Source organism: Taudactylus pleione, unplaced genomic scaffold, assembly GCF_031769625.1.
Source record: "Taudactylus pleione unplaced genomic scaffold, aTauple2 ptg000046l, whole genome shotgun sequence".
In the NCBI taxonomy this organism is placed as follows: domain Eukaryota; kingdom Metazoa; phylum Chordata; class Amphibia; order Anura; family Myobatrachidae; genus Taudactylus; species Taudactylus pleione.
Window position 1 is genome coordinate 467788 of NW_028284448.1, and position 16423 is coordinate 484210.

General features: G+C 38.7%; 1 protein-coding gene across 1 annotated transcript in view; it reads left to right on the forward strand.

Moving 5' to 3' along the window:
* Nucleotides 1-16423, forward strand: part of GRIK2 (glutamate ionotropic receptor kainate type subunit 2) — a 755896-nt gene that overhangs the window by 254223 nt on the left and 485250 nt on the right. The window contains exon 2 of the mRNA XM_088460433.1: nucleotides 2887-3054. Coding sequence (XP_088316559.1) covers nucleotides 2887-3054 — 168 coding nt within the window. The remainder of the gene's footprint in view (nucleotides 1-2886; nucleotides 3055-16423) is intronic.

Consider the following 16423-nt stretch of genomic DNA (forward strand, 5'->3'; position numbering starts at 1 on the left):
AGCTCTTCTAGAGTGAGACATACATTTTGTGCAAATGGTTCCAAAATGTCTGTGCTTGAGTTTGTATTAATTTAAGCTGTTCCTTTTTCTCTCTTTTAATTTTATAAATTAGATTTAGAAGATATTAAAGCAGAAACAGGTTGCAAACCTCCCTTTTGTCCATCAAATATTTGTTTCTAGACTTAAACACACCATCACTTGATAATATTTTGAGTACATTTAACAAAGACAGCATTTCACCCCAATTTACAAGAAATCAAAAAGTACTTTTATTTTTAAAGGGAATGTGATCTTTACTAAATATGTTAAACAATGCAGTGTTTCTATTATTATAATTTCAAATGTGACTCTTTAGAAACAATGGGACAGCATTTGTTTTTCTCGGCATGTAATCATATTTCATGTTGTATTATTTCCTTGTTCTTTATCTTATGGTGACAGTGATGAAAATATTCTTCTTTTACAAAGCACCCACTGACGTCTCACTAATTCCTTATATATGATATGTGCTTACCCCCTAGGGATAATATAATTCAGGTTTATTAGAGAATCTTTTCTTAGGAAAATTAATAACAATCATGAATTTCTTTTATCCAAATGTATTACATTGGATGATAACCAACGTGTCACCACCTTCATAGTGATACCCCATCATTATAAATAAATTGCTGCCACATTTCTTTGTATAAAAAAGTTGTTCAACTGATATTTTCTCTAATGCTAATGTAATTGTTTTAATTCTTTTTGGGTGAGATTTCCATTGTATTGACATTTATCTTGGCTACATCCTCCATGCTGAAAGCTTATTTGGTGGATTTGTACAGTAATTTAAATATAATACTGTTTTATTATTTAAATGAAAAAAGTAAATTTACAACAATGTAAAAAATGGCTTTTTTCTTTTTTTTTCTTTCGTTTTTTCTATGATTTTTTTTCTATTTTGAGGTTTTTGCTCTTACACTAGAATCTATATTATTTAAATCTACTGCATTTGAGATTATCTGAAATAGACCATTTAACCCTTATTTAAATCTTAGCTGCTATTGTGTTTATGTTATGAAAATCATGCATATTGCCAATATACAGATGTGTCCTGTTACATCTTTGCTCCAAACGCCCTGTAGCGTGCCATGCTACTCGCAACCTGGCATGCAGTAAGGCACAACGTAATGCACTGAAACGCTGGAAAATCCGGAGCATGTAATACAACTTTCTGTCAACCAAATGTCACATTTTCTAAACTGCACTTTGCATGTGTCAAATAGTCAACAAAGCTTTTGTAACTCCCTCTGCTGATTGGCTGACGGAACCTGTCCTCCACTACACTGAACTTTGTTTTGTCATGAATAAATAAAGAACTAAATCATTCTGTTTGTGAGTTACATATCAGCTTTGGCCAGAAGACGCATGTCACATATTAAATAAGGTTCAGGTTCAATTTTCTTAAGGAACTTTGCTGCATTCAATACATTGATCCAACTTTAAACCAACTCTTATTTCTATGCTACAGTATGCCACCGAGCTACATTTTATGTTAAACCGCTATAGACATTGTATTGTACACGTTACAGTGCTGTCTGTACTGCACAATAAACAGTCTGTACATGATACACTGTAAAAAGATGCACAGGAAGTTTATCATAAAAACAGATCATTTCAGGTTCAATACTCTTAAAACACTCTGATGTATGTCATCCAGCTGCATTACACTCTAAACCACTATTGAGATTATATTGTACACTTCATATAGCGACATTATACAGTATAGATGGCCAGTAATGAGTATAATGTCCATAGTGGTTTAGTCTTTGCACAAAGTGATCATTTCAAGCACCTGGTGGAGTGACTGTTTACACGGCCTGAATGTGATTGGACAGCATCTCACAGATCACCATCTACTGCTACAGTATTGTATTCAGTACTGTAGTTTTCATTCATGGAGCATTCGCCACCCAGCGGATAAACTGTGTACTGCATGGCATGTAGTCTTTCACAGCATACAGTAAGCCACGCCACACCATAAAGCGTATTGAAATGCCACTGTAGGGAATCCAGTATGCTGCGCTATGAGTAAAGATGTAGCAGGATACATCAGTAATGGGAAGGTTTGATTTAATTCACTTTCAGCCACTGAACTACTAACTTTTTGTTTATCATGGTATGTTTAAGAGAACAAAGTGCCTGATTCATTATGGATTGCTATTGCAATCGCAGTTGTGAGTACACATGCAGGTCTGTTGTGACAATATGGAATTGATTGCAATTGCTAAGCTATTATAGAGACACCTCAAAGCCAGCATAGAGGTGACCACTATTGCTATCGCACATCTGTAATACTTTGCAATCCTGCGTATACATCAGGAACATTGAGTAACATCGTCCCCTCATGCTAAATTACAAAAGGACTGACCTTACGCAAAACTTGCTAACCTTGTTGCACACAGTGAGTACACAAGCTGCGTATGCTGTCTCAGTGGCTAATTTCTGCATGCCCTGGTAATGGAGTTCAAATGAATAGGCATGCCTGCGTTTCGCTGACCCCCCCTTGGCGATGCCCACAAATGCTCACTTCCTGTCAGTCACTCTGCGGTTAATCTTCATGGTCTCTGCGATCACTGGCTGTTCTGTGAATCTGATTCCAGCTTGGCTTTATCATTTTCTTACACTGCACATTTGTACAGTAAGGGATGCATGCATCATTTTTATCCAGCTTGTCAAAACCATGATCACTGATAACCTTTTTGCCAGGATTGAAACTACAGTTGCAGTTTTAATAACTATCAATTGCCAATGACATTTATAAATTATATGCTGAGAGGAAATAAAAATTTGGTATATAACAATGAAATTATGTATTTCTAAAATACTCTTTATTCTTTTTTTAAGGGGGAATTTTTGAATATGTTGAGTCTGGACCATATGGAGCCGAAGAATTAGCCTTCAGATTTGCAGTGAATACAATTAACAGAAATAGAACATTACTTCCAAACACAACTTTAACATATGACACTCAAAAAATAAACCTCTATGACAGCTTTGAAGCATCCAGAAAAGGTAATGTTTACAATCTATAAATTAATAGCAAAATAAATAGTTTATTTGGGATGACATTTTGCAACATTTACAAATACACACATGAATAACACTTGAAACGTGACAAATATTTAACATTGTATCAGTTGTTGTGTTAATTATTTTTAACTTTTCTGGTTTTTATTTTTTCAAATGTGCATTACAGAAAAGCGGCCAATCAACACATTAATTCATTGTATATTTATTATACAGTATAAACTAAATGCTGATTGTTTGATTCATTTTCACATTTCTGAAAAATTATTTAATAACCCCCTATACTATTTTATAATTTTCTGTAAAGTATTTATGGGGATTAATTTCCTTTTTTTCAAGAGCTTAATGTACTCATATTAAGATGGTGTTGTCTAATAGAATCCTATGGGCTACTTATCGGGGAGCATCCCTGAGAGGTAATCAATAGGATCACTCTCATGGTTCCCCGCAGCTAGCGCATGCACTGGCCAACACCCGCACATCTGCAGAGGGACTCCCGGGTCATAAACCTGGTAGTGCCGACCCTGGAAAGGACAGAGCTGTAATTTGGTTAATTGATCATGCATACGGCATTATTAAACACCAGTTGCATGTGATCATTGGCAGGATGCATTGTATCCAAAAAGTGATACTTGATGCATACAACTGTGCGTTTAATATGTTTGTTTCTGTGTGTCAATGATGACGGCAACAGGGTGTACTTATATGGAAGAGAATAGGCTCATTGAAGTGTCATGGGAGTGTCATGAGCCAGAGTTGGGTCCTAGTTTGAGTTGTGCATCTGCTGAGAGGGCACTGTTTTCAGATGGATCTCTTACATCTAACACGGGGTAGGTGTAAGTGGTGATGTTAATGATAATGGCTGAACTTGTGGATAGAAAAAGTGGGGATTAGCAATACCTACACATTAAGATGCACATATAGTCACATTAGTATTCCATTAGCAAAATATCTGCATCTGAATGCTGGCACATATGGAGCTGAATGTAACTCAGAATAAGACCCTATATGTACAATTGCTCATATTTGAATATGTTTCTGTACATATGTCTATACTCACATTTAGTACTGTGTCATATCCCTTTCAAGGCACTATACTACTCTGGTAATTCAGCATGGTTTAAAAGTGACAAAGTGACAAAGTAAAATAAGAAACACCTTTGTATATGCACTATCTCCATCCAGAGAAGTGAGATGTACAAAGTGTATGGACCTGGACTTTTCTAAAGGTCCAGGCTTCCGAGGAGCCACAGCCATACCCCTACATGCTTGGCAATACCCCTAAAGGGCTGGAAGACATTGTTTGAACCCTGGTATGGGTGTTGGGGTGTGGCCATAATTGAGCATGATTACACCCCACAATGACCTCAGTGAGTACAGTGCTGAGAGCATCTTTTGAGAATGGCCTACCCTCTTGCACACATGGGCCTCTTTGTACCTGCTTCCCCACTTCAGTGCCCCCACTCTTGCCACCATTTTCCCTCTAGAAGCAGGGAATGATGAATATCCTTGCGACCCTGTCTGCTTTCCATATGTTTGTTTAAATATTAGCAAATTAATTCTTGTTTTTGTAGATTTTGTGAAAACTAAGAGGCATCATTGTGGCTCTCATAGATAATCCATTATGAACTCAGGAGTACCCACTCTGTCCTGTGCAAATTGTAATTGTTACACATTTCTAAGCAAAGTTCCATAGAAATATATTCACTATATGCAGACAGATGTCACTTGTGGGGCACTTGTAACATGTCTCCAGTGTATAAATGAACTTTCCTGTCTAGCACATACATAATAAAGCTATCCACACAATAACTGAAAAAAAATGGATTAATTGCTCTGTAGCATTTCATATTAATCTACAATTCTGAAAAGTAGTAAACTTTAATATTGTAAGAAGGCTTTATACTTTATGCTGTGGTGCTATTTTAATTCACAGATGACTGCCATACTGTAAATTACAAGAAAATGTTCTCTTCTTTAACACCTATTTGTGTGGTAGTATACAATGAAAATGCATAGTTTGTAACATGTACATTAGAGATTCAGTGCTGAATAAACTCACTTTACACTTATTTTTTGGTTTATTTTGATTGTACTGATACAAAAGTAATGTGAACTTAAAACATATTTGAAAGGATATATCCCTTTAGATGACAATGTTATTACATATTACAGTAAACATGAAAAAGAAATTATTAGAGAAGTTCTCTTAACCCCCTTCACTGCTGAGGATTTTCTCAATTATGTCCGCAGCCCATTTTATAACATTTGCACTCATCACATTCGTACATCTATATCACTATTTTTATGCAGTTGGTTTTTTCAGAAGACATACATTTTTTAGAAAATACCATTAGTGTCTTGCTCTAAACTGTTAAATAAAATTTTATTTAAATGGTCAAACTAATGTTTATCCATTGAAATTTCAATAAAGTAAATATAAAGAAAATTAACTTTTTTTTTCTTTTTATAAAGCCCACAAAGAAAACTTTATAGTTCTTTCTTTGGATTTTAAACCTACCATATTAAATGAGAGGACCCCTATTTTATTTGACACATTATATGAGAGATCTAGGCATTATATCCAACCTCCTACCAGTGTGAAAAACATAATTTTATGTACTATTTCAGTCATTAGCTGATGTTCACCAGACATAATTAATAAGGGGTCCATCACCCTTTTAAACAAGGGTGCCCGTCATGTGAGTTCAGACCAGTATTGAGAAGATAAGGCATAATTATCTCTCTCCCATCTATAAAAAATTTAATTGTACCTTAGCAATTGGTGATACTGTATTTTTTATCACAAATGAGCAACAGATAATACTGTAGCTGCTATGGGGGAAGCAGTCGGGAAACCGACAGACAAAATCCCGACCACTGGCTTCCTGACTGTCTAATCCTGGCAAGGCACTAATGACAGGCGTCAAAATCCCGATGCCTGTCATTAGACCTACACCGGGAGCCCGACACCCGGCATACCGAATGAAGATAAGCCATTCGCCGGGCACGGACAGCCACAGGGGGGGGAGGGGTAGGATTTCGGGCTCCCAGGGGGACTTAGGGTTAGGATTAGGCTAGGGAAAGGTGATGTTAGGGATAGGCACCTCCAGTGGAGGTAAGGGTTAGGCAACCCCTGGGAGACTTAGGTTTAGGCAGCAGGGAAGGGGGGTAAGGTTTAGGCACTCAGACGGGGGTTAGGGTTAGGCACTGGGGGAGAGTTATTTTTAGGCACCCCTAAGGGAGGGTTAGGGTTAGGGGGGTAGATCAGGGTTACTTACCTTTAGAAGCAGTCAGGATTTCCACCCCTGCCAGGCTAGTGCTATCAGGATTTGATCCGCTGGCCATGCACACGGCGGGATTACATACCAATTTCTGTTATGGGGCAGCATAATTTAAAACAGGGAACTACAGTGAGGTGTGTATAGGTGCATGGGTGCAGCTGTAGTCTGGCATTTATCTGACTTTACACTCCACACATTCTAACCTTCAGGCCACTGAAGATATTGCAGACTGTCCTGGAATGCAGACTCTATGATGTCTCTTTGAAGAGATAGATGTGAAAAACCAGCAAATATGATACATTTAGGGCAAGGACAGGACTCACAACAAGGAGGAGGACATGTCAGTAGTTAGACCGGGTAAAGTCATCACTGGCACAATGACCTTAGACCCTAGTTTTCACCTGTACCTACTCACACACTAAGATAAATTCATGCCAGTACCACCTACCTGGCAACCCAACTGATTACTGGGGATGCCCAGAGTCTTTCCTAACATTCAGGTGTGTTGGATAGACTTCACCTTTAGGACAAACACAGAAAGGATTCACACCAACACTCTTCTTGTCACCTTGCTTGTGGTTTTCTCTTGCAATTCAGCATCTAATTGGGAGAAGACATGAAACTCCCAAAATAACACTTTATAAGCTGTTCCCATACACAGTGTCACCCACAGAGCCTCACTATCTACATAACACAGGTCGTCAACAATTAACTTACCCAGTGTGAACACAAACACTTTGAGACTATGTGTGTGCCATCTGTGGTGTCATGCAGTCACTGCACAGATGCTTCAGTTGGTGAAAACCTCCTAAAGTACATGGGGCCTGCCTACTTGTGGACCTTACACCTACCAACCTTCTCCTTACCACAGGGGAACCATTGGCAAGGGAGCACTGAGCTTCATGTGAATTGTTCAATAAGAAGGGTCAATTGTTAACAGTCCCCGGACCAAGACAACTTCTCAGTATATTAAGCCTACTGTCTACTACACTATGTAAGTTTTTATTTGGAAGTGGACCTATATGTACTTATAACCATGTTGGGCCAGCGTCTGGTCTTGTGGACAGCAAACCATTTACACCAGACACCTATGGGGAGGCAATAGGGCTGCAGGCCTAGGGGTATGCATGTTAATAGAAATAGAGATGTTGCCCATAGCAACCATTCAAAATCTAGCTATTATCTTCTAGAAGGTGCTAGTTAAATGATAAGTAGATCTGATTGGTTACTATGGGCAACACCTCCACTTCTATAAATCCACACTTTAGTAAATATACCCCTTATTGCCCAAAATTACTTAACACCATGGGCCAAGCACACTGATGGCATGGGCCTAACACAAAACTTGGCCTAATGCCAATATTATTTGGGTGCCCAAGGGCCTAAATAAACAAATGGGCATAATCTTGGCAGTCTAGGGTAGTATTGATAAGGAACAGGTGTCCCATTGGTTCAGCAATCCCTGTAAGCAAGAAGGGCACCCATGGAAACTCTTGTATAGGGTAAACTTGTACTGGCCTTTCCTAACAGTGGTCCTTCAGGATCTTCATTTTGACCCAAGCGGACTCCTCTCTTGATCCTGAAGTATCTTGATCCTAGTGTCTTCACCCAGCAGACATGGGGGCAAGAATTAGCTCTTTTGTGAAGAGACCTCTTGCAGTGCCAGGACTTCCATCATTGGGTCCTGTTTCAGTGGTCTTCTCACTTTATCCCGGCAACTCTTCCTTTCTTCTGTCCAGTGCCTTATCTCTTTTGTCTTTAGGAGCTTCACTGTTCCTTCTCCTCTGCTGAACTGACTCACCACTGTTCAATGTGCTATTAAAACCACAGCAAGTGGGTGAAGACTTGACACAAAGAGCTGCAATTGGCTTACTTCTGTTTGTTGACTTAACCCATGAGCTGCAATTGGCTTGTGGGCAGCACCAAATCCAGATTTAGGCTTGTCAGTGCTGGGAACAGGCCAGTCTTTCATCTTTTTGTCACTTGAAGAATAAGTTAAGCTTTGGTGCGCAAAAACAATCTTGCTGCTTCAAGGATACTAATAAATGGAGTAATACCAGCTCCACATATAGACTCATATAGAAATATAAGTACCTTGATAGCGCTGATCGTGAATACACCTTTGATAGTCGGGATATATTAATAACTTACCCCACAGTGTAAAATGATACCAATTTATTCATATTATGCACAATAAACATAAAATAAACACACAATTTTACATGGAAGAGAAAAGGGTTCCACAATAAGCTTCTCACCCAAACATGGTGCTGCCGTGGGCAAATGCTAATTTAGCAATAGGTCCCGGGCCTCAATAGCTCGGCACCACCGCAGATAGTGTATTTGGTCCAAAAAGCGTGATAGGGTTCCCAAATAAACATCCCTCCTGTTCTTCAAATAATCACCTTGTTGCAACGCGTTTCGGATCACTTCAGGGATCCTTCTTCAAGCAAAGGTGACTTACAATCCACAGCTGGCCCTTTTTATACCCTGGAAGAAACTCTAATTGGTCCCGGAGTTCCCGCGTGCTTCTGATGGATGCGGCGGTCGCGTCACTTCTGGTATTTGCTGGAGGTGTCATGCGTTCCACCTTACTCCGACTTCCTTTAGAACACCCGGAAGTCACATGCGTTCCACTTACTAGCGGGGAGACTTTCTTCTGGATTATCCGGTGTTTACTAGAGAATGTTTGGACTCCGGTTGCGGCCATCTTGGTGTAGGCTAAATTCACAAAATAGATAGCAGTATGGGAAAGTATTTGTCCAATATTATTAAAAGGGTTAGGATCCAAATTGCAATATAACTTTCTATGTTCAGCTGGGTAAACTATACCGTACTGTGTATTCCGGCATTGTCCATCCCTAAGAAGCCAGCTGAACATTTTCCTTATTTGATCCTCCAACAAGAGATGAGAAAATAAACAAAATAATAAAAAAAGTGGATAAAAGAGAGATAAAAGGAGAGCGGGATTAGACATAATCATAATTAAAAATCACAATAAAATAATTTCAATCTAAAAACCACTTCAATTCAAAATCGAGGTTCAAGCCTTTTGGGGATAAAGTTTCTAAATCAAAAATCCACTTCATCTCACTAGTGGCTAAACGCTTCTCTATATCATTGGTTCTCCAGTTATTTTTAATAAGTTGGATACCAAAGAAATTTTTTATTTGGTTTTCATTTTTATTATGAACTTTTAAAAAAAATATCCGAAAAGGAGTGAGTATTAAGTCCTTTTCTGATGTTATAGATGTGTTCTGCCATACGGATTTTTACATTTCTTGTAGTTCTCCCCACATAGAATAGACCACAGGTACATTCTAAAATGTATACAACGTTTCTCGAATGACACGTGATAAAATCTTTTATTTTATACGATTTTCCTTTTATGGTGAACTCTATGATCTTTTTTGAATTTCCATAAGATGATACTGTAGTTCTACACATCAAACAGCTTCCACATCGGTGGAAGCCTTTTGTTCGCTCACTCCCTTGGTTCTTCTCAGGAAGAGTACTTCTAACTAATTTATCTCTAAGAGAAGGAGCCTTTCTATATATGCAGACTGGTTTTGTTGATAATATTTCCCCGAAAATGGGGTCATTTTTTAAAATGTTCCAATTTTTTCTTATAATATTTTCAATTTGTTTATGATGGGCACCATATTTTGCTATGAATGCCCATTCATAATTATTTTTCTTTTTTGGGGTATTTATTTTTTCTATTAGAAGATCTTCTCTTAACTTCTCTCACCTGTTGTTTTGCAGCAATTAATAGGGAGTCAGAATAACCTTTTGTTTTGAATCTTTCGGTCATTTCATCAATTTGTACATTTAAAGTGCATTCATTAGTGCAGTTTCTTTTCAACCTTTTGAATTGGCCGAGTGGTATATTTTCCAACCAACTGTTATGATGTTCACTGTTAGCTGCAATGTAGGAGTTGGAATCGGTCGTTTTTTATGTGTTTTTGTACAAATATGACCATCATCAATGTAAATTACCAAGTCTAAAAAGACTAATTCAATCTGACTAATATTAAAAACTAACTTAATGTTAAAAGTATTAATGTTTAAAGAGTCACAAAATTTCTTGAGATGGGTGGATTCCCCATTCCAAATAAAAAATATATCATCAATAAAACGCCACCAGGACACCAGGTTTGCCCCTGCTTCCTTCACCGGGTGAATCAATAAAATTTCCCAGTAAGCCATAAATAGGTTAGCATAGCTAGGGGCAAACCTGGTGCCCATTGCGGTGCCTAAAATCTGTAGATAAAGTGAACATCATAACAGATGGTTGAAAAATATACCACTTGGCCAATTCAAAAGGTTGAAAAGAAACTGCACTAATGAATGCACTTTAAATGTACAAATTGATGAAATGACCGAAAGATTCAAAACAAAAGGTTATTCTGAGTCCCTATTAATTGCTGTAAAACAACAGGTGACAGAAGTTAAGAGAAGATCTTCTAAAAGAAAAAATAAATACCCCAAAAAAGACAATTAATTATGAATGGGCATTCATAGCAAAATATGGTGCCCATCATAAACAAATTGAAAATATTATAAGAAAAAATTGGAACATTTTAAAAAATGACCCCATTTTGGGGGAAGTATTACCAACAAAACCAGTCTACATATATAGAAAGGCTCCTTCTCTTAGAGATAAATTAGTTAGAAGTACTCTTCCTGAGAAGAACCAAGGGAGTGAGCGAACAAAAGGCTTCCACCGATGTGGAAGCTGTTTGATGTGTAGAACTACAGTATCATCATATGGAAATTCAAAAAAGATCATAGAGTTCACCATAAAAGGAAAATCGTATAAAATAAAAGATTTTATCACGTGTCATTCGAGAAACGTTGTATACGTTTTAGAATGTACCTGTGGTCTATTCTATGTGGGGAGAACTACTAGAAATTTAAAAATCCGTATGGCAGAACACATCTATAACATCAGAAAAGGACTTAATACTCACTCCTTTTCGGATGATTTTTAAAAGTTCATAATAAAAATGAAAACCAAATAAAAAATTTCTTTGGTATCCAACTTATTAAAAATAACTGGAGAACCAATTATATAGAGAAGCGTTTAGCCACTAGTGAGATGAAGTGGATTTTTGATTTTGAAACTTTATCCCCAAAAGGCTTGAACCTCGATTTTGAATTGAAGTGGTTTTTAGATTGAAATTATTTTATTGTGATTTTTAATTATGATTATGTCTAATCCCGCTCTCCTTTTATCTCTCTTTTATCCACTTTTTTTAAATTATTTTGTTTATTTTCTCATCTCGTGTTGGAGGATCAAATAAGGAAAATGTTCAGCTGACTTCTTAGGGATGGACAATGCCGGAATACACAGTACGGTATAGTTTACCCAGCTGAACATAGAAAGATATATTGGAATTTGGATCCTAACCCTTTTAATAATATTGGACAAATACTTTCCCATACTGCTATCTATTTTGTGAATTTAGCCTACACCAAGATGGCCGCAACCGGAGTCCAAACATTCTCTAGTAAACACCGGATAATCCGGAAGAAAGTCTCCCCGCTAGTGAGTGGAACGCATGTGACTTCCGGGTGTTCTAAAGGAAGTTGGAGTAAGGTGGAACGCATGACACCTCCGGCGAATACCGGAAGTGACGCAGCCGCCGCATCCATCGGAAGCACGCGGGAACTCCGGGACCAATTAGAGTTTCTTCCAGGGTATAAAAAGGGCCATCTATGGGGTGTAAGTCACCTTTGCTTGAAGAAGGATCCCTGAAGTGATCCGAAACGCGTTGCAACAAGGTGATTATTTGAAGAACAGGAGGGACGTTTTTTTGGGAACGCAATCACGCTTTTTGGACCAAATACACTATCTGTGGTGGTGCCGAGCTATTGAGGCCCGGGACCTATTGCTAAATTAGCATTTGCCCACGGCAGCACCATGTTTGGGTGAGAAGCTTATTGTGGAACCCTTTTCTCTTCCATGTAAAATTGTGTGTTTATTTTATGTTTATTGTGTATAATATGAATAAATTGGTATCATTTTACACTGTGGGGTAAGTTATTAATATATCCCGACTATCAAAGGTGTATTCACAATCAGCGCTATCAAGGTACTTATATTTCTATATCAATCTTTTTGTCACTGCCTATGACCATTACCAGTGGGGTGGAGGTCTGTTTGTTTTTAAGGGGCCCTTTGATGTATATGGACGAATGGAGATTATTGTCCACTATTTGCAGGTATATGTGCATGATGAGTCTAAACCTTATTCTGCAATGAAGGCATTAAAGCAGCAATCCCATGAAACAATTATGCCTTTTCTTTAACATGAGTCAGTAAGGCAAGCTATAAGAAGCAGTTTGGTGATTCTGTTTTCTCTTTGGCTTATATGTTTAGATTGATATTTGAGAATTTTTGTCCATTTACCCACAGTGTAATGTGACTGCCATGTCTACAGCAGTCACATGACATAAGATATATGGGTATATTTACAAAACAGTTTTTGTTTGGTACTTGCAGAAACTAAGGGGTAAATTGACTTACTGTAGATTCATGTTGGTTCAAGATTGCATTTACAGGTGTGTTTTGCAATTTTTTAAAACTCGGAAATTTACTAAAGGAAAACCCGGGTGTGACATCATGATTCTCTCATCAAAACACGGCTGAAAAAGTAAATAGAAATAAATACACCATCGGCCAAACTCAAAATAACTTTTGCTGATCATGAATATAACATGGGAATTTACCAAATATCATGATTATAAAAATGGATTTGGAATAAGCAAACTTGGCATCAAAACTGAATGTTCAAAGAGACCCCCTCCTGAGCAGATTTGTGAATGTTTGTGCTTGTTTTAAAATCAACAAAGTGATAAAATAAAAAAAAACTTGGTGCAGGGCCCCACTCCCGAGCATAACCAGCACCAGGCTCTTTGAGGCTTGCTGGCACCACTACCCTCCTGTAAATGACAATATTATTTATTACAACATTATTTCCACATGAACTCTGTACCGTCCAGCCTAGGGTGTGGAGCATAGCTTTGGGCTTCATCCCAGGCCAGGGGTACCCAGGAGAGGGGTGCCCTTTATTGGGGGGTCCCATCTCCCCTGGTATCCCCAGCCTGGGGTGTTAATGCTTTGGCCAGGGAACCCAGTGAAATGGTCCCTTGACTGTGTCTTTACATCCCAGCTAGTGGAACCCTGTGCTGGTAGTAAAAATACAGGGAACCCAATGCCTTTTTTTGTTGTATTTTTAGTACTAGTATAAGGGCCCAGAGCTTGGTGCTGGTTCATGTAATATGGGGGACAATCAGCATCAGGGCCAAGAGCCTGGTTCTGGTTCATGTAGTATTTTGGACCCATATTTTGAGAACCAATGGCGGTTCAAAGAGTCCTGTGCTGGTTATACTGGTGGGGCACAATATTCTTTTTGAATATTTTAAAATTTTGTTGGCTTAATATTATAAAAACATGCAGCCTGCAAGTACAGATATGTCCTCTTGCATCTTTGCTGCAAACACGGCAAATCATGCCATGCATGGCGTTTGCACCAGTGACTCCATAGGATTGATTGGAGCAATCGCAGTGCATGCCTTATATATATGCAGGCTGCATGTTTTGGTGTGTTTGAGTGCAGGGAAGACAGGAAACACGATCACATACACCATCAAAAAACAAGAATCAGCAAAACACAATTCTTGGTAAATTTTTGAGTTTCAGATGACAAAAGTCACTCATGTTCCTGCGATGCCTTGCGCATTTAAACTCAGACAATCCCGGACCAGATATGATCATGTCACAATGCAGCTGTTACAAGGTCTGGCGCCACTGGGGACCTGGCCATCGGCAGGCAGTGGTCGTGCAGTCCCTGGTGCCTGCTGCTGACAGCTTCTGATCCTGGCCCTCCCCTTCCTCCCCTGTGGTGGGTCTGGAACACAGGCAGCTGTGGTTCCCATAGGGACGCACGCACTATTCTGTATAAATTTTAAAGGGACAGGCGCCAAATGTGATGTCACATTTTGCGCAAAGTTTGAGTATAAAGGCTACATAAGGGGGTTTCTGAGCACAGTCCAGTGCCAGAGTATAGGCTCCCAACCATACTCCAGCATTTCTAGTGATCCTTACTGCTCTTTCCTGTCCTTGTTTTGTTTGTGACCTGATTCCATCTCACACCTAGTATTGCACTTGATATTCTGGTTTTGACCTGTTTACATCTGTTCCTTGGTACCATCTTGTCCATTTGGTTCTGAGCTGGCTTGTTGACTATGCTGTACACTTTCATTGTACGCAGCTCCATCCAGAATACCTCAGCACATGTGTTAGGGAACCAAGTCTGAGGGATGTTACCTGCGTGTCAGATGCAGCTAAGTCTAAACCTCCTTGTGGGGGTCCCTGGTGAATACCACTGGCACGTTAGACTCACCTCTCGCAAATCCCCAAATCCCAAAATACAGGCTAGCATCCATTAGCCAATTGTAAATTGTGACAGATACTTAGCAAGTTTACCTATAAGTGTCTAACTAACTTACTATCTAACCAACCAACCATATTTGGTCACAATAGCTGTCCCATTTCAAAAATTAAAAATTTAACAAGATCTGGATTGCAAAACAATCTGGAGCTTGGCTGTAGTAGTTGATGTCATCTTTAGATGACCTCATTAAAAACCTTCTACAGTATCAGTTTGACATTTTAAGAACCACATACAATATTAAAGTAAAATAAATATTTAAGTCTATAAATAGAAGATATAAAAAAAATGATAAATAACAATGTTTAAATATTTAAGTAGTTGTAATTGTCTAATTAAATTTATGTGGATTATGGTGGTGTGTACAAAGTGAGATGGAATCTTAAATTAAGTATTACATGACAAAGATATCTGATGAGTTGTGCAGAGAAACAGACACATTAAAAATAAAGAAATGCATACGCATACATCCACACAGAAATGTTCCACACACATACAGACATCATTTATGAGTTTGGTAATGGAATATCACATTTTATTTGGAACAAATTTATTTACACAGATTATGTCACATAATTGTTAATATAGCAGATGCACATGTTAACCAGCGCATCATTTGTTTTTACTAGGGGTGTGCACCGGCCACTTTTTGTGTTTTGTGTTTTGGTTTTGGATCTGGATCTTTCTTCGTGTTTTGGATCTGGATTGGTTTTGCCAAAACCACCCTTCTGTGTTTTGGGTTCTGGGTTTTGTGTTTTGGATCTGTATTTTTTTTTAAAAAATCATAAAAACAGCTTAAATCACAGAATTTGTGGGTTTTTCTGCTCCTATGCAATTATTAACCTCAATAACCTTCATTTCCACTCATTTCCAGTCTATTCTGAACACCTCACAATATTGTTTTTATGGCCAAAAGATTGCACCGAGGTAGCTGGATGACTATGCTAAGTGACACGAGTGGGCGGCACAAACACGTGGCCCATATAGGAGTGACACTGCAGTGGCAGACAGGATGGCAGTTTGAAAACTAGGCCCCAAACAGTACATACTGCAAAGAAAAAAAAGAGGTGCAAGATGGAATTGTCCTTGGGCCCTCCCACCCACCCTTATGTTGTATAAATAGGACATGCACACTTTAACAAACCAATCATTTCAGCGCCAGGGTTTGCCACATGACTGTGGCTGAAATGATTGGTTCGTTTGGGCCCCCACAAAACAAGCTGGCAATTAATGTGTTCCTGCACAAACTGGCTCTACGGAGGCAAGATGTCGTCCTCATCCTCCTCAACCACCAATTCCTTGTATCAAACAGGAAAAAGGGATTTAGGTGTCCCTGGACTGCTTACGGTCTTAGCGAAAGTTTCTGAACTTGACAGTAACTTTTTATGAACGCGCTGCAGGTGCCGTATAAGGGAGGATGTTCCTAGGTGGTTAACGTCCCTACCCTACTTATTTCACCTTTACATATGGTACATATGGCAAGACAGTTGTTGTCCGGATTTGGATAGAAATATTGCCAGACCAAAGAGGTGGAATGTTTGGTCTTCTGCCCAGGCATGACCGTGATGGGCTTTTTCATCCCACGGACAACAACTGTCTCCCCCGGAGCCT